This window comes from Lipotes vexillifer, unplaced genomic scaffold (assembly GCF_000442215.2).
Source record: "Lipotes vexillifer unplaced genomic scaffold, Lipotes_vexillifer_v1.1 scaffold123, whole genome shotgun sequence".
In the NCBI taxonomy this organism is placed as follows: domain Eukaryota; kingdom Metazoa; phylum Chordata; class Mammalia; order Artiodactyla; family Lipotidae; genus Lipotes; species Lipotes vexillifer.
Genome location: NW_006783002.1, coordinates 213,795 through 235,681, shown reverse-complemented (window position 1 = coordinate 235,681; position 21,887 = coordinate 213,795). Strand labels below are relative to the sequence as shown.

The window sequence follows — 21,887 nt, the reverse complement described above, 5'->3', positions numbered from 1 at the left end:
CCCCCCCCCCCCCCCCCCGCAACCAGAGCAAAAACTCAGACTTCTCAACTCCCTCAAGAAATCTCCGCACTTTACTTTCTCAGTGAAAACCTTAATATACACTGCAAATGACGATACCACTGTAGAAGGCTACCCTCTGGTAGTAAATTTGAGTAAATACCAAGCAGCATAATAAGCTCATAAAATATATTCTTTCCTTTCACCTTCACAGCAATTCTTTGGAGCTATAGGTATTATTGTCACCGTTTTATAGATGAGGAAGCTGGGAGTCAAAGGATTTAAATAACAGGAACACAGTCACATAACCATAAACGTGAAAACCAGAAGAGGAACGCAGGGCTGCCTGGCTGCCACGGCTGTGCTCGTAACCAGCTGTAGTTCATGCCTCCCATCTTCCTGTGTCTGGCACCAGCACTATATTGGGAGTAGGGCAGGGAGAGGTCACGTGACTGGGCTGAGGTCAGTCCAAGGTGGCCAACCCCTAAACTAGTCATCCACAGAAGAAGGCTTAGTAGAGCCCGTCGGGTGAAAAGGGGCCCAGAAAAGATAGTTTTCTTATTCCATTACTGCAGTAATAGCCGTTCACTCCATCCTGCACAAATTAGATTCCAGCCCTGGTCCCCCTACAACTTGCCGTGTCACCAGTTTTCAGTGCCCTCCACTTAAATTGATTTTTTCCTCCGCATTGACGGTGGGCGTGCCTGTTTCTCCCCTTCTCTCGTGCCCATCCCCCCACCCCCCCTTGTTTTCCAGAACTGTTGAGCAGCTGCCAGTGAATCCTTGCCGAAAGGCCTCCTTTCCCCACAGCATTGCATGGTGCAGAAAAATGATTAACTGTGCCAGAGTCCATTCTCCAGAAAACAATTAATTTGGGGGTGAGAGACAGTAACCCTGATTGTTGCAGTCAGGTTTATCCAGAGATAGGAAGAAAGGCAATATATTTACGTGATTTAAAATTAGCCCCACGTAGTCAGCAGTGGGATCCTATCAGGCTGCTTTATAGCAATTCCACTTTTAAAAACTGTTTTATCTGCTGGACAGATATCTCTAGTTCCTGTGCCCAAAGTCTGTCAGCTGATGGGAGCAGGGTAGGGAGAGAGCCCTCAGCTCAAAGAAATTTGCGGTTGGCATGGGAGGGAAATTAGGGGCAATATGTGGAGAGAAGGAAAGGTGATGGAACAGAGCTGGCTTAAATAAATCTTTCAGGGGATCTGGGAATTAGGAGAATCAGCAGAGCAAAATGACAAGGATGATGACGGCTACCATCTATTTTGCTCCTACTATGTGCCAGGCACAGTTCTAAGCACATGACATGCATTATTTCATTTGATCCTTTGAGGTAAATATTACTATCTATTTTACAGATGAAGAAACTGAGACTCAGAGAGGCTAAGTCATTTACCCAAAGTCGGGAACGTCGTAAATGATGTGCCTCTGAATGCTCCAGATAGACCCAAACTTGAGGACTGACTCTACCAAAGTCACTTACTTGCATTTACATGGTTTTGCTTTTGGGGCTCAACCCTGTCTACCGTGGTCAGGATGTAAACAGGTCGGGACCCCATGCTTTACCCCTAAGATGAAGGTCCTTTAACAGACTATCTCAAAAGAGAAAACCTGGCTATACTGTCAGCAGAGGCCTTGCCTTAAAATTATCTTAATTTTAATTTAATTTCAGGCATTGTAACTCATCGACAGTCTAGAGGTGAGCCTGGACTTTGGCACCAGTCAGACCTGGGTTCAAAAGTGACTTTATCACTTCCCATCTGGGAAGTATTTTGGGGCAGGTCATGCAGCCTCTCTGAGCCTCCACTTTCTTCGTCTGTAAAATGGGAATACTAATGATTTTCTCAAGGTTTATGTAAGGTCTGAATGAAATCATGTATGTAATTCCCCTCGCCTAAGTGTCTGACACGTGGCATGTGCTCAAAATCAGGATCTCCCCACTCGGCTCCGTTGTCCTTCTTTACCTCGTGCTCCTAAGACCAAGTTGCAGAACTTGCTTTTTAATGTAAACAGCATGGAAGTGAGTTTGGAAACTAGTGAAGAAAATTAGTCAGTCATCCTACCACTGTAATTCAAAGCTTGATGTCATTTTTAAATATCTCTTTCTAGATTTTTTTTCACATGTATACCTGTTATTCCATCCAGTACTTGTATCATAGTTTAGCTAAGTGCTCCTATTTTAAGACATCTGGGTTGCTTCTGATTTTTTTACTAGTACACCGCAGTGTACATCTCTGTGTATATGGCTTCTAGGTTTGAAACTTTTGAATGTTGTGGCTTTGTTGCAAAACCAGAAGAACTTGGGGAATGAAGCTCTGTCGTTTTGCTGTTGTGATTGTTTTGCCTTTTTGTTTTTTGCTTTCTACATTAGAGGACCCTAAGTCAGAGAACTCCAGTGAGTTATATTTTACAGAAATGATGCTAGTTAAGAACAAACAAACCAACAACTGAGCATTAATAAGGTAAAACAGAAAAGTAGGTAGCCATGCAGCTGGGTTGGTTCCTGCTGCCTTTTGAAGCCAAGAATGCTGCTTGAATCAACAGTTTCTTGAAGTTATAACCATCTCTAGTCACTACCTAGAGCTGCTAATTTACAGATGCAACTGGGTTTGTGCATTCGATTTTTGGAAGGGAAGCGTGCATGTGACAGTGGAAACTCTCCTATACTTACTTCGGTGACTTCTACATAATGACTTTGTTAACTGCCTCCTGCTGGCTGGGCGCTGGGGGGAGCCTTCAACATCTGAACATCTACTGAGCATTTTTCTTAAAAATGTCAAGATGGAGCTTGCACTTTCCCAGCCCTCTCTCGTGTCTTGCCGGGCAGGAAAAGGCGACTGGAAAATGTCAGCCCTGGGATCAGATTGACCAGATCTGAGGGAGTAAGAAACTCCCCCCACCCTAGCTCTTGGCTTTTAGAAATCATTAACCTTTCAACGTGGGTGATCCTGTGAACTCCTACCTTTCCACAGCCTTCTTCTCAACTCTTTAGCATCTTTTCACCTTTTCACTGAATTACAAACTAGTTGAAAGGGGACACCGGTATCAGGTTTCTTATTTAGGTCGCTTTCAATGTACTTGGGAGAGTTTTGCACAAACAGTTATAAATACACAGTGTGGGGTGTAATTTAGATAATCCTGTGATGTACATTGGTGCTTACTCTTAATTCCTCTGGAAGGAGGGATTACGATCATTATAACTTATATTGTTTCAGTGGTCTGGAGAGGACCATTTATATTATTTAGCTTTTCTGGATCCATGACTGTTATTTCCAAGTCATCTGGATAGCATGCACCTACTGCTATCTACAGCTTTAAATGAGGGTTGCTGTGGGGTAAGAACGATTTATTATCACCATTGGGACCCCCAAACATTAACTTCAGCCTTTATTTGCTGGTGACTTTATATTGCCCATATTTTACCTCCTATTGAAAGTAAAATATGTAAAAGAGGAAGCTTGACTGGGAAACACAGGCTCCTGAGTTTGAAACTTGCCTCAAACTTATACCAGCTCTGTGATGTTAGGTAACTTACTCTGAGTAAATCAGAATATATCCCCATAGCTCAATTTCTATTCAGTTCCATTGTACTCATTCTCCAATAATGTTTTTTCAACCTATCTTTACATGTGGATTAAATCGAATAATATAAATTAAGAATTTGGCATGTAGTATGCACTCAGATTATACCAGGTTTTGAGTTAGTGTTGTTAGTTTGAATATTATCGAGGACAAAGACGAATGGTTGCTTGAGCTTGTGTATGCTTTGGACAGCCTCTGACCGAGAATGCCTTGTGCCCTTTGGGAAGGGGAGAACAGAGCAGACTATTTCCCTTCCTTCTCTTTCTGTCGCTCATAACCCAGAACTATAAAACTGACCACCCACCAATCAATACAGTAAAAGAATTGAGGGGCCCCTTGCCTGACTTCTATTTAAGACTGGATCACAGATTAAAGGTCCCTTTTATTGTGGCTTTAAGACAACATTACTGGTGGAACTTCACATCTCTGACTCTGTATCATCCTGTCCTCTGTCTAAATCTTACTGTTGCAGGAAGGGGGGACCCCTTGCAGGGCCCGAGAGTGGGCCCTTGTCTAACACTCGGAAATGAATTGTCCAAGGAGACACGTGTGCTGACAAACCAAGAGACCTTATTGAGAAGGGGTGCCCGGGTGGAGAGCAGGAGGGTGAGGGAACCCAGGAGGACTGCTCTGCCACATGGCTTGCAGTCTTGGGTTTTATGGTGATGGGATTAGCTTCCAGGTTGTCTCTAGCCAATCACTCTGACTCACGGTCCTTCCTGGTGGTGTGCGCATCACTCAGCCAAGATGGATTCCAGTGAGAAGGATTCTGGGAGGTTAGTAGGACATATGAACTGACATCCCCTGTCTCCTTTTGACATTTTCCCAATTCTTCCAGTTGGTGGTGGCTTGTTAGTTCCGCATTCCTTATGAGGACCTCCTGTTGCAAGATACCTCATGCAGATGGTAACTGTGGTGCCTAGCCAGGGTGGGTGGTTTCAGCCAGTGTTTCTCCTGCCTTCCAGTCGGCCATTTGTCAGCCCGGTGTTGATGGCCCTGTACTCACTTCCCTACCCACCAGCCCCCAGAATTATTTCTGGAGGACTGAACCTCCTGAGAGTCCAAGTTAGAGCTGGATCCAGAACTTGGCTTTCCCAGGTGGTTTCTAAGAGCACATCTACCACAGGCCACAGAGAGACCCACCGGCATCACAGCTGTGTGGGCCTCTGTTTGTGATCGCCGAGGTGCAAGACCATGAGGGAAGGGGTGCCAGCATGCACCTCTGGGCTGCTGGCCGACAGCCTCCCCCATCCAGCTGTGGACTGCCCTGCCCTAATTAACGTCCCTGGACGCCAGATCCTGTAATCATTTTCACCGGGAACACTCTTTCCACTGGCTTTTCTTCCCCCGCCACATATTTTTTACCATAAGCACTTGCTTTTGCGTCTTGTTTAAAATAAGAGAAAGTGGGCTTCCCTGGTGGCGCAGTGGTTGAGAGTCCGCCTAACGATGCAGGGGACACTTTTCTCCCCCCGCCACATATTTTTTACCATAAGCACTTGCTTTTGCGTCTTGTTTAAAATAAGAGAAAGTGGGCTTCCCTGGTGGCGCAGTGGTTGAGAGTCCGCCTAACGATGCAGGGGACACGGGTTCGTGCCCCGGTCCGGGAAGATCCCACGTGCCGCGGAGCAGCTGGGCCCGTGAGCCATGGCCGCTGAGCCTGCGCGTCCGCAGCCTGGGCTCCGCAACGGGAGAGGCCACAGCAGTGAGAGGCCCGCGTACCGCAAAAAAATAAAAAAATAAAAAAAATAAAATAAGAGAAAGCTTTGACAAAAATGTTTCTCTTCACAAAGCTGTGAGAGCTCTATTCATTCTGGGATTAGTTAATTCTCATGACCTTTTAACAAGGCAGCTCTTTTGCACACTTAGATGAGATATTTGATTCTAACGGGGAAAGAAGTGCTGCTCGTTTAACTGCGTATATCTGAGTTGTCCGCAATTCAAACAATTTCTCCACTACCTTTGGCGTTGCCAATAAATAGATTAAAACCGTAAGAAGGTAAAGCAGAAATGTGAGCTAATTCATCCTTGGAAGTAGCAGCGTATTCCCTTCTAACAGGCGAATTAATGTTATTATTATCGACAGCTACACAGAGACAGTCAAGAGCAGTGGAAAGCACCTCATTTAGTGTCTGGTACCTAAAAAGTGCTGTATAAATGTTAGCTACTATTTTATCAGGATTATCAATGGTATGAATATAATGGTTATAGAATATAGTAATCACACAGATGTACAGTTTACAAAGTGCTTTGCCATATATTATCACATATGATACAATAATTCTTTGAAATATTTTTATCCCCATTTCTCAGATGAGAATAGCTAGGAAGTGGCAGTTAGGATTCAAAACCAGTTTTCCTGCCCTTGGTGCAGCACACTTTCCACTGCATCACAGTAACTGAAGAGAAAGCAAAGGGTCTGATTGCATTTCTGTTACCAGCGTACGCTCTCCTGATTAAGCCAGACTTGTGTGTATTCTTCGGTGGCTTGTGTTTGGATCAGGAGTCATAAGGATATGCTGTGCTCCGGTCCCCTGTACACACTTTTTTTTGCACTTGGAGGCAGTCATACAGCCCCTCAAGACCACCAGTGACCCTTCCACAGACTGCGGCCAAATAACACAACTTTCCGTCTACCTCACGGAATCCTATACTGCTGCCTAAAAAGACATGTAAAAGCCTTGGACGTTGCTTGATGTGTAAAAGGGGATGTCTTTATAATTCCCACCCACCTTGCTAGAAAAAGCTGGCGAGCAGCAGCATGGTAAAGTGGGAAGAGCCTTCCAGCCAGACAGATGGATAGTGTGTGATTTCAGGATTCCAGCAGTTTGGGATTCTAGTCTAGACTCTGCCACTTGTTAGCCATTCAACCTTCCCAGTGTTAATTGATGTCTTTGTGTCTTAGTTTCTTCATCGGCAAAATGGCATTATCACCTTTTAGGATTGTTGCAAGGATCAAAGAAACTTTGAAACGTATTTACTGCTCTTAGCACAATGCCTGGCCCATGGAAAGCACTCAAGAAATCACAGTTTTATAATTATCATAATTTTAATTAACCTCCTGAGTTAATTAAATGTCCACATCTATAAATTGGGTCTGGCAAGCTTGCATGAGGATTAGATGTAATGTATACAAATTACCCAGGGCACTGCCCGGCAAGCAGTTGGTCCTCAGTAAACGTAATTATGATGGGCCTTCATATCTCTGTTGATCCTTCCCTGTGTTCCTCTCACCCTCCTAGTGGGTCAGCCACTGCCTCCTCTGGGCCTTCTAGTCCTTCTGACAGTCCTTCTGTCTCCCCTGCTTGACTACGAGCTCATGGAAGCAGGGAGCGTCTGATTTAGTTCTGGCTCTCAGTGTCAGCCATGGGTCCTGGCATAGAGTGGGCTTTTAGAAAGTGTTCATCAGCTGAACGAAGGAGTGATGCTACACAGAGGATGCTGTGGGAGTTGGAGACTGGAGTATGCGATTCTGTATGTGGGGAGTCAGGGAAGGCATCCCAGAAGAGTTAAGTATGGACCATTGATGAGGCTCAGGTCTTGAATCGCCAGTGGGACTTAAGCCGACGCTTTGTACTAGATTGCGAACCTTTCTGGAAAACACGCTTCCTAGCCTTCGCAAGCATTGTGTATTTAAAGGACAACATCCGTTCTCTGGTGTTTTATGGTCTCTTCTCGATTGTTGCAGAAGACTATTTAGCAGTTGCTACCTTGCAAAAATAGTTTTAAAACAGAAATGCATGCCCGTGAATCAAAATCACAGCATTGCACAAAATCACAAAAATGCGCAGAATCAAAATGTGCAACAGATACACAGTGAAATGCAAATCCCATCTCTTCCTTCACAGGATGCACCCACTGTTATCAGTGTCTTTCTTATCCTTCCAGAAATATTCTGTGCATATGCAGAAATGTTTTTACCTAAATGTAGTATATCAAACATACTGTTCTGAATGTTACAATTTTCCTTCCAGAAAAATATATACAAAGAGCTTCCTCACTCTTTTTTATGGTTTCATAGTATATTGTATAAATGAAACTTATCTAGCCCCTCATTGGTGGACTGGTTCCCAATATTTTGCTATTACAAACAATACTGTAGTGAATAACCTTGTATGTACATCATTTTGTATGTATATGAACATATCTGGAGAAGAATTGGAACCTCTAAGTTCCAGAGTAAAGGGTATGGGTATTTTTAATTTGATAGCTTTTGTCAAATTGCCTTCCGTAGGGTTTGTACCAGCTTATGCTCACACCAAACCAGCTAAGTGTGAGAGTGCTTATTTCCTGTTCTCTTCCAATACTGTATATTTTCAACCTTTTTAAAATCTTTGCCAAACGGTATGTGAAAAACAGTATTGCAGAGTTTAACTTACATTTCTCCTACTATGGGTGATGCCTAGAGTCTTTTCACGTGACAAAGAGCCAATTGCATTTCTTATTCTGTAAACTATCTGTTCATATCCTATGCCTATTTTCCTACTGACTTGCTGGACTTTGCTTATTATTTGTAGGAGTTCTTTGTATATTAAGGAAATTAACCCTTGGTGATACAAATTGCAGGTTTTTCCTCTAGATTGTTGTTTATCTTTTGAATCAAAAGGCCAAGACCACTACTTACAATACCCAGGACTTGGAAGCAACCTAACTGTCCATTGACAGATGAATGGATAAAGAAGATGTGGCACATATATACCATGGAATATTACTCAGCCATAAAAAGAAACGAAATTGAGTTATTTGTAGTGAGGTGGATGGACCTAGAGTCTGTCATACATAGTGAAGTAAGTCAGAAAGAGGAAAACAAATACCATATGCTAACACACGTATCTGGTATCTAAAAAAAAAAAATGGTTCTGATGAACCTAGGGGCACAACAGGAATAAAGACGCAGATGTAGAGAATGAACTTGAGGACATGGGGAGGGGGAAGGGTAAGATGGGACGAAGTGAGAGAGTGGCAGGGACATATGTACACTACCAAACGTAAAATAGATAGCTAGGGGGAAGCAGCCGCATAGCACAGGGAGATCAGCTTGGTGCTTTGTGACCACCTAGAGGGGTGGGATAGGGAGGGTGGGAGGGAGACGCAAGAAGGAAGGGATATGGGGATATATGTATACGTGTAGCTGATTCACTTTGTTATACAGCAGAAACTAACACAACACTGTAAAGCAATTATACTCCAATAAAGGTGTTAAAAAAAAAGGCCAAGACCTCCTGAAACTCCCTCATCCCTGCCCCCTCCCCGCTCCCCCAGACTGTGAGCCCTCGGGGGCAGGGTCTGTGCCTGGATCATCTCTGTGCCCCAGTCCCCCGTGTAGTGCTCAGCACTGCCAGAGCTCTCTTCAGGGGCTCTTTGTTGAACTGAACTGAACTGAATTCCTGTGTTCCCCACCCCCACTTGTCCTCCCCTCTGGCTTGGGAGTTCCATTTCCACCTCCAGCAGAAAAAGATGACTTTTCTCATTGCTCACCACAGCCATGCACCTGTTTGGCCTAAACTGGCACCTGCAGCCGATGGAGGGGCAGATGTATGAGATCACGGAGGACACAGCCAGCAGTTGGCCTGTGCCAACGGACGTCTCCCTGTATCCCTCAGGGGGCACTGGGTTAGAGATCCCTGACAGGAAAGGCAAAGGAGCCACGGAAGGTAGGGTTGCTGTGTTGTTCGTGTCGTGAGTCCTCTGTGTCTGCCTTTGAACCGAGGAGACCGCCATTCTGCGCGCCATGTGCCTGACTCACAGCTCCATGCTCTGGTGCTTCCTCCATTCCTCTGCACTCCACACCGGCTGCCAGGCCACCTGTGTCTTCATCGCACTTCCTTGTCACTGTGAGCTCATAGCGGGGCTTGGGCAGGGTTCATGGTGCTCAGCGACATCCCATCCCATGCCCTGAGGGGAGTATCATGGGCTTTCACACTGCTGGGCGGCTGTCTTTGGTTATGTGGAATCATGATGAGGCAACCTCATGGGATGAATGGGTGTCTCCTGGAGTTGGGTGTGGCAAGGTGGGCAGAGGGTGTGTTGTAAGCGAAATACCCTTGGACCTTGTGCTTTCATGGAAACACCACTTCGGCTGTTCTAGCATTTTCAACCATGTGACCTTGAGCAAGTCACTTAATTTTCCTGAGCCCCAGTTTCCTCATCTGCAATACCAATAATCATTAGTGTTTGTACAGTGTTTGTTCAAAGCTTTTTGTCAGGAACACTTCACATTTAATCCTCACAGAGATCCTGTGAGGTAAGTATAATTATTTATACCCATGTTAGATGCCAAAACTAAGGATCACTTTGATTAAGTTACTTGGCCAGAGTCACACAGCCAGTAAATAATGGAATTTGGGACATGAGCCCAGGTCTGTGTGACTGCAGGGCTCTTGAAGTCTCCATAAGTTGACCTACCTGACTCACCTCATGGTTATAAGACCCTGAAGGAGATGTGGATAAGAAATGCCATTGTACAATGAGACACAGATGTTTCTCTTTCAGTGATGGAAGTGGTGGTGACATTTGGAGTTTGGCATTCTTGAATGGGACATCCATAGACCCGTGTTCTGAATTTCTTGGGGGCTCTTTCTAACATGCCATCAACACTAATTCTTTCACTATCAGCCAAGAGGTGGCAGACCCACAAAAATTGGTACTGGGAAGGATGTCTGAGCTCATGGGCCAGGCTGGCTGTCATTCTAGGCGGTGCGACCAGCCCTTCTCCTGTGGCCTGCTTTCTCTCTCTGGTGTTACCTCACTCAGCAAAGTGGTCACAGCGGCCTCCAATCTTCACTGCTTACATCTTCTTTCCTCTTAGCTCAGTTAACTTTGGGTCATGGCTTCTGAGCTTTCCTGTCCTGTCAAGAGTTTGCCTTCTAGGAATCAGTTAACAGGGTAGCATATGCTTGGCCAGAGTAGCTATTCATGGTCTCCGAATGGTCGTGAAGGCCATAACCCACTCTTGACCTATGGTCTTCTTTAAGGGAACTGAGGGCATTTCCAAAGAGCCTAATCAGAACCTCTGCCTACTCTTTTGTGGGGGGCAAAGCCAGTCTTCTCCTTTACAAAGATTCTAAGACTTAAAACATTGAATAACTTACACTTTCTTTGCACCTTAATAGGATATGGGGGGAGCATGGATGAAGCCATGGGAAGAGCGCTGGGTTAGGAGTCAAGAACCCTGAGTTCAAGTCCAGCTGCTGCCACTTGTGATGCCCTTAAGCAAATCCCTTGAAAGACTTTCTGGGCTTCACTTTCCTCCTCTTTAAAAGGAGGTCATTGAGCTATATTATCTGTAACGTCCATTCTAATTCACAAGTTCTACATATGAAATTAGTAACAGAATCATCATATGATTAACCAGATTGTTCTTTAGAATTTTTTTTCAGGTTGGCCCTGTCCCTGGTCCTTCCTGTTGGCTTGTGATTCCCGTGTCAGCTTATAGTGTCAGATGTCATAGGTGAATACCATAGATGACAGCTGTCTTCAGAATCAACAAACAGATTTAAGATATGTTGAGCCCTCAAAGATCTCATTTAGAAAAATGTATTTTCTCTATCGGACTTTCTTTCAACAGGAGTTGGCTCTATCTAAAGTCTCCCACTATAATGAAATTAGTTTGTGGGTTGTTTAGGTTTTGTTTTCTTTTTCCCAAGGAGCAGGAGATGCAGATAAGAGACAAAATAAAATTGCACCGGCTTATTGGTTTACTTTCACTGGAGTATTTTTGCTTAAAGGGATTATCTGTCATTACCAATGCAGATGGAAAGCCTGTTTACAAACCCCTAAAATGCAGTGCAACGCTGGAAGGTGGTCAGCATCAAAAGCAATTACTGTGACAAAAAAATACATTGGTCTGGAGAGACAGAGGACAGATCTTCCTAGAGTTTATGTGAGACCACATGGTTCTTAATTTCTTTTGCCTTGGTCAAACCAGTGTCTACTCAGTTTACGTTTTTAATTGTGCTGTTAACAATCTAGTTCCTTAGACGTATCTCAAGGCGGAATAGTCCTTAACCCTGATGTGAGTGCATATTTCCTGTCCCTTCTGAGGGTATCAGAGAGCTGATTCCAGAATTGAGATTAGAGCCCTGTTCCACAATGGTAGGGGAAGCAGTGTGGTGGATGGAAAGAGGATAATAGGCCTTGGAGCCAGACAGTCCAGGATTTGAGTCCTGGCCCTGACAGTTTTTGGCTCTGTTAACTCAGGCCCGTTGCTCCATCTCCTTTGGCCTTGGTTTCCTCATCTGTGGAACAAGGATTGCTAACACCTATCTTTTTCAAAGACTAGTTATGAGGAAGCACTCAACAAATGTTAGTTCCTTTCTTCTTGTCCACCCAAATCCCAAGCCATTCCATGTCAGTTATTAGAATCTCAGAAATCTAGACTAATTAATATTTTCCCCTCAAAGATCCCACAAAGTCTGGGGCATTTGTGAATATTTTTAAAGGGCATATATTTTTTAATTATACAGGTGAACTATATGATGAACCCAGTATCTTAAAGGTTCATTGTGTCTTTGAGAATAACATCAAACTGCGATTTATACTATATTTTCAAAGTGGCTATAACCATTTCAGGGTTGTCATGGGATGGAAACCAAATACAGCAGCTTTTCGAAGTAAAACCATAAGAACTTATGTTATGCATTAATGGCGAAAGGGAAAAAAGCATTGAATAAACAAGCATTTCTGATGGTTTAATTGGTGGGCCAGGGATAGTATTTTCTTCTTTCTGCAGTGAAATCAAAATTGCCCATCAGTTTGAACCATGCAAATTGCTGCACACAGGCTCAGCTGGGCTCTCCAAAATGGAACAGCTTATTTTGATAACCAAATAAATTTCAAACAGTTGCTAAGGAAACTAAAGAAATCTCTGTGCAAGTTATTGCGTTGAAAAGAACCAAAAATGTGGAGGGAGGGGGGAGAGTGTTGGTTGATTAGGAATTTAGAACCTATCTGGTTAAATCTCAGTTCAGGAAAATAAAGACTGAACTTGGGAAGTGCATGGAATTTCAGTTCTTCCAAATCTCCCTTATTTGAGCTATCCAATCATTTCAGTAATTTGTTGAGAAATTTCTTTTATAGACATGATTGCATATTTCCACAGCATAGCTGTGGGAAGCCCGAATCTGTATATCTTTATAAAGAAAAGGACTGTTACCAGTAGAATCTGCCCTGTGAAACCTAATCGTGCTGTTGGAGCTCCCTAATTCTGAGTTAAGCTCTTTGTACTTTGTTAAGCCTCTCGGGCACGCACTGATTGTATAGCGTCCTTCTTATGAATGTCTTGAGATACTGTCTCCCTCTAACTTTGGGGCCTGTGTGTGGGATCCTAGTTCATAAAAATTGTCAAGTTTTTGTATCCCAGGATGGCAGGAAGTTCTCCGACGGGCCTTGGATCTTCCTGGTCTGGCCTTGGTATTAAGCCCGCTAGGACCGTGAATTAAATTGGACCCTCACTCTTAAAGAGGGTCAGTGCACTCTGCCACCACTGAGAATATCTTTGAAGAGTTTTCATTAATAATTTATCAATTTGGTGTTCTAAGAAGCCATATTCCAATAAATAAAGGGGCAGCCCAAATGGCTCCATCTCAATGGTCTCTTAAGCATTCTGAGCATCCGTATATACATTTTCATAGTGTGAGGATTAACAGAACCGATACATATAAAGATGCCCAGTATGTAGTTGGAACTTAATAAATGATAGATTATACTGCTATTAGTACTGCTACCTCTATTACTATTACTGCTAATAATGTTTATTATTATTATCGTTTTCCAGAATGTAGGTAGGAATAAAAAGAGTTATATTCACAGGACTTTTCGCCTCCAAATGCCTCTACCCTCTACCCCCTGTCACTACTCCACCACCTACACAGTGGGTATTGCCATTTAGTGGGATATTTTCTATCCCAGTGCTCACATCTTGGTGCTCAAAATTAAGAACAAAGAATCTTAGGTTATGAGATCTGGAGAGAGAAAGGCAGTAAGGGTTTTTAAAAGACAGGAAAGGATGGGGGTGGTCTCACTCTGAACAGCCCTTAGCCCAGCAAATCTCATGCCTCTTTCCCACCAGACAGAGGTACTCGGCGGGCTGTAGGTCTTCCCTCCCAGAAGCTTCCATCTCATCCTTAGGGTTAGTCCCTATGGGGACCACTAGGGACCAGAGGGGAGGAATGATAAAGGTTCAATTCTAAGATGGGGATGCTCTTTCCCTCTCAAACTTTTCCTTTAGACTGGGCCCGTGACCCCTTCCCTAAGGATCTGGACAGGGTGACTTCTGGTACAAAGGTCACTTTTGAACCTAAGCTCCAGAGTGGCCGTCACAGACTCAGCCAAGAAAGTCAAGGTCCTGGTTGGGAATGTGCCGTAGACCAGAATTTACTATTTTTATATCATTGTATACACACCAAATATGATTTTTTTTCTCCCATTTTGGCCAGCTTTGGTGAAACACTAGAGTGCTAGAAAAGAATATTCCTTTTTGCCACTCATCCGGGGTAAGAGCCAACTTACTTATGCCTCTGGGGCCTGCAGACCTCTGGAGAGTCTCTGGACTTGACCTCTGACCTGTGAGGCTAAAGAACTTAGCTGATTCAATAGCTGTCTCCTAAACACATGCTCACTGGAGGGGAAATGAACTGTGCAGGGTTCTCCAACGGCATGCCAAAATGTGGGAGAAGTTTTCGTTATTCATTCTCAGACACAGGAATTATTTGAATGCAGACAATTCTCAAATCCCGTCAGCTCTTGACTCCTACCTACTCGAAAAGGAAGTGAGTCCTTGGAATTAGGAGTCTCGGGCTTATTTCTGTGCAGTTTCTAGCAGTAAAGACCTCAGAACTCATCCTGCTTTTGTTTCATACTCCCTCCTAGTTCTGCTTCCCTAACAGAATTATAAGCTGAAGGGTATACTATCTTCTACCTGGACTATAAAAGGATTGTGGTACTGGGAATCCAAAAATCAGATAAGGAAGAATGTGAAAGTAATTTTCTTCCATCTTGATGCTTTGTGAATTTGGCTTCTGTCTTTGAGCTTTGAAACACAGTGCCATGGTTTGTGTGTGTCTACATTTTCAAGGTAAAAGTCTGGGGCACATTCCTTCCGTAAAGGAATTAAATGCAAGCTCTTTCCCATGCTAAGGACAGAATAGTAGTGATACTTTTATTGAGAGCATGCATTTTAACTTTTTTGTTGGCACATTTTTAATTAAAATAACGTTTAACGGTTTAAAGCTAAAAACCTGATGTTTCTGCCTAGGAGTTTATAAGGAATGATAACATATGGAGAAGTTTAACATTTAAATTGAATTTTATTATTTAAAACAGTAAAATATTTTATGACTACAACAGTGCCCTGCCAAGCTCCATTTCAGCATCAAATGTGCTTTGTAAAGAATCTTACAAAGCTAGGGAAAAAAATGACATTTTAATTTCTTATTCCCCAAGTGCTTTTCATAAAAAGTTCCCACAAATGTGTTTTCTTTATAAATGGATTCTCGGTCTCTGAAGTGTCTCTTCCAACGTCTATAACACCACCACAAACCTTGGAACTAGGATACCCAGAGGTCTTTCTAATGACAAATAAAATGTGGTGTGTTGACTTGATTTTGGCTTGTTAATGTCCTAAGGGTGGTCTTCTAATGTCCCTGTGCTCTCCTTCTGCCCCCCGCCCAACTCTTCAGAGGGCTGATGTCTGGCAGGAAGTTAGGGTTTATATTTTTCACATGTGAGTGTGTTTAATTACTAAATAGAGGAAGTCTGATAAGCAGCCTTCCTTCCTGGCACTTGGGGTGCTCTCAAAAAGCTGTCACTCTCCTGATTGGTGACAGAATTGGGCAAGAGACCTTATTAACTTGACCACTCCCCCCAGCTCCAGCAACCTGCACGGTTGGGGGCCTGGGTTGAATTTCCAAGTATGTCATAAGGTTTGTGCCTGAACTTGAAAAATCCCCTCATCTTTACCCACTTTAGCACAGTGATATTCATAGCCCTCCATCCAAGACAGAGAAGCGTTTTTCAGGAATGTTTTCTCTCTTCAGACGTACCCTTTTCCTCATCTCCCCCAACCCTACCCCTCCTCCCAATACAAACTCTCATCCACATGTCTGAGCCTCAGAATTTGGCACCCAATTACACACAAACTAGTGAACTTGTAAAATTTACTTGACTCTACTCAGGTCATGCTTCCCACTTCTGGGGGAACCATTCTGAGTTGGAAAGTTAATAACGACACCTCATTCCCTCTATCTTTTCTTTTTTAGCATGCATGCTTTTACACACACACACACACACACACACACACACACACACACACACACACACATACAGTTATTCTCATGTGACTGCAAGTGATTATTTTTAGGATCAAAATATATCTTAACAAGCTGTAGAATTATGCAGTAAACAGATGGCCCTTGGGGAGGACCCATTCTGCTTTGGAAGTATGCATATTTTTAGCAGAACAATTTGGGCATCATTGGAAAAAAAAGTTCTGGGCATTCTTCCTCCTCAATGGGGGAGTCTGGGGCAGGGAGTGGGCTGGCAGCAAAATGTTATAGAGAGGAGTGGGAGGCATCGGAGAGCCCTGCTTGCTCAGATGCTCTGATCTCTGGTTTCACGTGTGGCTAACGGTGATGTTTTTGTCTTCCCTTCCCCGTGTCTTGGTAGGAAAGCCCAGTAGTTTCTTTCCAGAGGACAGTTTTATAGACTCTGGAGAAATTGACGTGGGGAGACGGGCTTCCCAGAAGATTCCTCCTGGCACTTTCTGGAGATCTCAGGTGTTCATAGACCATCCTATGCATCTGAAGTTCAATGTGTCTCTGGGAAAGGCGGCTCTGGTCGGCATTTACGGCAGAAAAGGCCTTCCTCCTTCACATACACAGGTAACCAGAACCCCACGGACCCTGCTCAAGAAGGCTAGGTCAAGAAGCCTAATGCTTAAGCCTGGATCTCTGAGCTTGAAGGAAATTTCATGTATTTTATAGCCCATTCATCCATTTGCCCTCTCTCAGACCTTACCTTTCGGATGAGTAGGGTTGTATCCTTGGAGCTTGTTAAGAGGAAGGCTTTCTAGGAAATCTCTCAATAGCCTTTTTCACTAGTACCCAGTCTCGAAGTTAAATTATCCAGGAAGTGTAATCTAGAGAAAAGAGCATGCACTTTGGAGTCAAAGAGACCTGGGTTTGAATCCTCTTGTTATCAGCTATGTGACCTTGAGCCTGTAACATCCTTTCGGAGCAGGTTTCCTAATCTAGCCAATGGTGATAACAATACCCACTTTACAGGGCTGTTGTGAAGAGTGGAGAACCACATCTAGAAGGCGGCCAGTGCAGGACCTGGCTCAGAGCAAAGCATCCCTTCTCTCCTCAGGGCTTCACATTTACCCAGACACATGCACACTAGAAACACTTAAGAAACTCAGCCAGCGTTAGCAGGTGTAAGCTTTTACATATAGAATGGGTAAACCACAAGGTCCTACTGTATAGCACACAGAACTGTAGTCAATATCCTGTGATAAACCCTAATGGAAAAGAATATTTTAAAAAAGAATGTATATATATAGGTACAACTGAATCACTTTGCCGTACAGCAGTAATTAACACAACATTGTAAATCAACTGTGCTTCAATTAAAAAAAAAAAAAAAAAAAAAAAAACAACTCGGCCAGGATGATTGACACATTACCAGTCATGATGGGTTAAGAGCAGACTTGTGTGAGGTCCTCCCAGCCCTGGGGTTGGAGTAATATAAACCATAGGCGTCCATCAGACATTCCCTGGCCAAAGGCAGTCTTCCTAGCCCCCGTAGTTATTTATTTTTTAGGTAAAAGCTAGATAAATACATTTGCTAAGGATGGAGTTGCAGAAAAAGTAGACAGAGCCTGGGCCCCTCTGATTTCGTTGTAAAACTGCCATGCTGGTCCTGGACTTCATGCCCCTAGACATTTTCACATGAGACAGAATCAGTATCTATTTTGTTTTTCTTTAAAGGTAGACAGACAGACAGGTAGACAGTTGCACGATTTGCTTGCCAGTAGGCCAGCAGGACTTCCCCAACAGCTGCCTGTTGACGCTAGTAGGCTTGGACCATTCGGCACTTGTGTTTGACACAGCATGTAATTATTGGTAGAGTTTTGAGCTAATCCAGTTGAGTTCTCCTAAAACTGCTCCCTTAAACTGGAGCGTTGAGAAAGGGTCATTGACGAAAGGAAGATAGGTATAAATCAAACTTCCGTTTGCCCTTGACTGACATTTAAGCCACATCCAGTGCTCCAGGCCCAATCCTAGACCCCTGGGATTCCTCCCTGCCATCACCTGCATGGGGTTGGAGTTCAAACAGTCATGAAGTGTCTGGGTTTCTGATCCCTGGAAAAGCATGGCTGTCCTGTGCAAACTCTGAGACTTAAAAATAATCCACTAATTACAATGCACTCACAAGAGTATCAGGAGACTATTACCAGGGGAAAAGGGGTTCTGGGAAGGAGTTGGAGTTGGTTGGTCAACCTTCACATGGCTTTAGCCTCTTCTGCCTGTTTCAGGTTTTATTTCCCCGTATCCTCCCCGGCAGAAGCCTGAAGAACCTAGCATTGTGGTGAAGCAGGTCCACTGCTAATTATGCTCTCTTTGAACTCCAGTTTGACTTTGTGGAGCTGCTGGATGGAAGGAGGCTCTTGACCCAGGAAGCACGGAGCCTGGAGGGACCCCAGCGCCAGTCTCGGGGAGTCGTTCCCCCTTCCAGCCATGAGACGGGCTTCATCCAGTATTTGGATTCAGGAATCTGGCACCTGGCTTTTTATAATGATGGGAAGGAGTCTGAAGTGCTTTCCTTTCTCACCACTGCCATTGGTAAGGAAGCTCCACCCCTCTGGGGTCTGTGGGATATCGTCTCTTCGGATGAGAGGACACTGGGGGATCCCGGGAGCTGAAGTGGACAAGGGGATGTGTCTTGCCCACAGCTGCAGAGGCCACCCGGCATGAGGCCGTCCTGACTGGGCTTGCCGGACCAGGGGTGGGAGTGAGATGCGGGGAAACGGGGGAAGGGAGTGACAGGAGGAGCTGGAAGGCCATGTTGGGCTGGCACCCGAGCCCAGCGCTGTTGCCTGCCGCCTTCCTTGTGTTATCTGTGGCCTAGTGTGTGGAGTAGCAGCTACATTTAAACACCAAGGGGCAAAACTGACAAGGAGACAGGAGTTCTTGTTACTTCTCTCCGTCACCTATATTCGTCCTTATAATTTCCCTTGGTTCAACTCACTGATCTGTTATTTGGGTTTTTGGTTTCTTACATGAGCTTTTGTTTGCTTGTTTGTTTTGCTTTTGGAGCCAACAACCCCTGGTGGATGAGGGAAAAAAAAAAGACGAAGGCTTGGAAAGAGGGTGAGAATAGCCATGCAAAGGGCTGGATGAATAGTCTGATCAGATGGGGGTTTTGTAGAGAACGGAGATGTCCTGAGCTCTGGCGGACGGACGGCAAGCCCGGAGGATTTAAATGAGCTCTTAGCAGCTTCTTGTCCCTCGTAGTGGAAGAGTTCTCATTCAGAGAGAGCGCCTTGGCCACCTCACAAGCCTGTGGGTGTCCGGGGAGCCTGGCATCCTTAAGGAATTTCTCTTCTTTACGCATATATTGCACAGAATTTGTCTCCTCCTTAGATCACCACAATGTGACATATGATGCGTTGGGCTCAGTGGTTCAGGTCAGAAAACGTGGCTTCGGTTTATATCAGAAGCGCAGTGACACAGCCTGGAGATAAAATCCCCTACAGGAAAATAAAACTTCCAGAAGACAAAACTCCACTAACCAGAACGCTTGGGGATGGATTTTCTGCTTAATGAAAACCTCTGTGTTGTTTTTTTTTTTACATCTTTATTAGAGTATAATTGCTTTACAATGGTGTGTTAGTTTCTGCTTTATAACAAAGTGAATCAGTTATACATATACATATGTTCCCATATCTCTTCCCTCTTGCGTCTCCCTCCCTCCCACCCTCCCTATCCCACCCCTCCAGGTGGTCACAAAGCACTGACCTGATCTCCCAGTGCTATGCGGCTGCTTCCCACTAGCTATCTATTTTACATTTGATAGTGTATATATGTCCATGCCACTCTCTCGCTTTGTCACAGATTACCTTCCTCCTCCCCATATCCTCAAGTCCATTCTCTAGTAGGTCTGTGTCTTTATTCCTGTCTTACCCCTAGGTTCTTCATGACATTTTTTTTTCTTAAATTCCATATATATGTGTTAGCATACGGTATTTGTCTTTCTCTTTCTGACTTACTTCACTCTGTATGACAGACTCTGGGTCTATCCACCTCATTACAAATAGCTCAATTTTGTTTCTTTTTATGGCTGAGTAATATTCCATTGTATATATGTGCCACATCTTCTTTATCCATTCATCCGATGATGGACACTTAGGTTGTTTCCATCTCCGGGCTATTGTATATAGAGCTGCAATGAACATTTTGGTACATGACTCTTTTTGAATTATGGTTTTCTCAGGGTAGTGGGATTGCTGGGTCATATGGTAGTGCTATTTGCAGTTTTTTAAGGAACCTCCATACTGTTCTCCATAGTGGCTGTACCAATTCACATTCCCACCAGCAGTGCAAGAGTGTTCCCTTTTCCCCACACCCTCTCCAGCATTTATTGTTTCTAGATTTTTTGATGATGGCCATTCTGACTGGTGTGAGATGATATCTAATTTTGCATTTCTCTAATGATTAATGATGTTGAGCATCCTTTCATGTGTTTGTTGGCAATCTGTATATCTTCTTTGGAGAAATGTCTATTTAGGTCTTCTGCCCATTTTTGGATTGGGTTGTTTGTTTTTCTGTGTTGTTTTGAGTTCACCTCAAAACTCTATCTTGGTCCTTGGCTGGGAGCCTCTCTGACATGGGAAATGGAGTTGAATAAAAACCTTTGAATCTGGTCGTTGGTTCCTAAAACTCTTGCAAGACCCAGGTTCTTCCTTCTAAACAGCAGTAGTCATTTTCAGGCCATTTTCCTCTTATTTGCAATTTTGCCCGTAGAGTTGAGGTGGAGAATACCTTCCCATTAAATATGGTGCACAGTGTATAGGCTTCTGCCGTGACTGCAGGCTCAACATTCTACCCTCTTAGCAAAATGAGGGAGGTGGAGCTGTTAGGCTACATCAGCTCCGGGGTAGGAAATATCGCTTCGTGCTGTCCTTATTTTAGAAGTGTCTGTCCCAGCTGCTGATCTCTGCAGTCTTGGCAGCCGCTGTGCTGTTGGTTTCCTCCCTTGATGCCTTCTTTCGAGGTGCAGTAGAAAGTGTGCTCACTTCTAAATCTCCACCACTAATTTGTGTTCTGGCCCTGCACAAATTCCATCTCCTGGTTCCTTGAGACTCGAATTTGAGGCTGCAGCTCGGTGGTTAGTGGTGACCCAGGAGGCTGTCAGCACAGCCGTTTCCCGTCATGGGAGAGCCAGTCGGGTCCCCACCACCAATTAGTCTGACAGTCGGCAGGGTCTGCCAGGCTCCAGACCCCGTTTCTTCTCTCTTTCTGGACACGGTGGCTTCAATTTCGAGACGTGATTTTCAAGTCATTAGTGGTGCCTGAGTTTAAGCTTCATGGTCTCACAGCCTGATTTCTCTTAGGTGCAGTATCATGCTTGCTCAGAACTAAGGTCTCCTACAATCAGAATTCTATATTTTTAATAACTGAGCACAAATATGAAAGGAAATTAATACAAACCCCCAAAGAAAGCTACTTTTAATTAGGATGTGCCTCTCAGAGAAGTAAGATGTAGGTACAGTTAGGTACCTTTGCTACCTCTTGGCTTGTCAGAGCTTGCTGACCTGTTTTGTCATAATTAAGGAGATGGAGCTTGCTTTTCCCTCAGGTTCTCCTGTTCTCACCTAAATGATGAAATCTGTCTTCACCTCCTTTAACCCTATAATGTCTTTTAGAGCAGTTAGGCTGTATTGTGCTTCTCAGAGTTCTGTGAACCACCTGGCATCTTGTTATAATGCAGACTCTGCTTCAGTCGGTCAGGCTGGGTGTTTAGAGTCTGGGTGTTGTACCAGCACCCGGTGAGATGCTGCTCATCTGTGGCCCACATTCCGAGTAACAAGGGGTTACAGTATCTTATGGGGGGGGGGGTCTCAAATATTGTTGTACAAAGGAATCACCTGGGAAGTGAGTCTAAAATTCAGATTCCTGGGCCTTTTCCAGGAGGCCTGAGGTGGAGCCCAGGTGATCCTGATTCTGGGGGTCGGTCTGTCAACTAAGCTATGAAAACAAACGCCTTCGGGCTTCCCTGGTGGCGCAGTGGTTGAGAGTCCG

The 21,887-nt window shown here is 44.2% G+C and overlaps 1 protein-coding gene across 1 annotated transcript in view; it reads left to right on the top strand.

Moving 5' to 3' along the window:
* The window catches only part of TENM4 (teneurin transmembrane protein 4), a 400,863-nt gene that overhangs the window by 191,176 nt on the left and 187,800 nt on the right, over positions 1-21,887 (top strand). Inside the window, exons 6-8 of the mRNA XM_007455571.1 lie at positions 9,072-9,242; positions 16,252-16,466; positions 18,218-18,428. Of these exons, the coding sequence (XP_007455633.1) occupies positions 9,072-9,242; positions 16,252-16,466; positions 18,218-18,428 (597 nt within the window). The remainder of the gene's footprint in view (positions 1-9,071; positions 9,243-16,251; positions 16,467-18,217; positions 18,429-21,887) is intronic.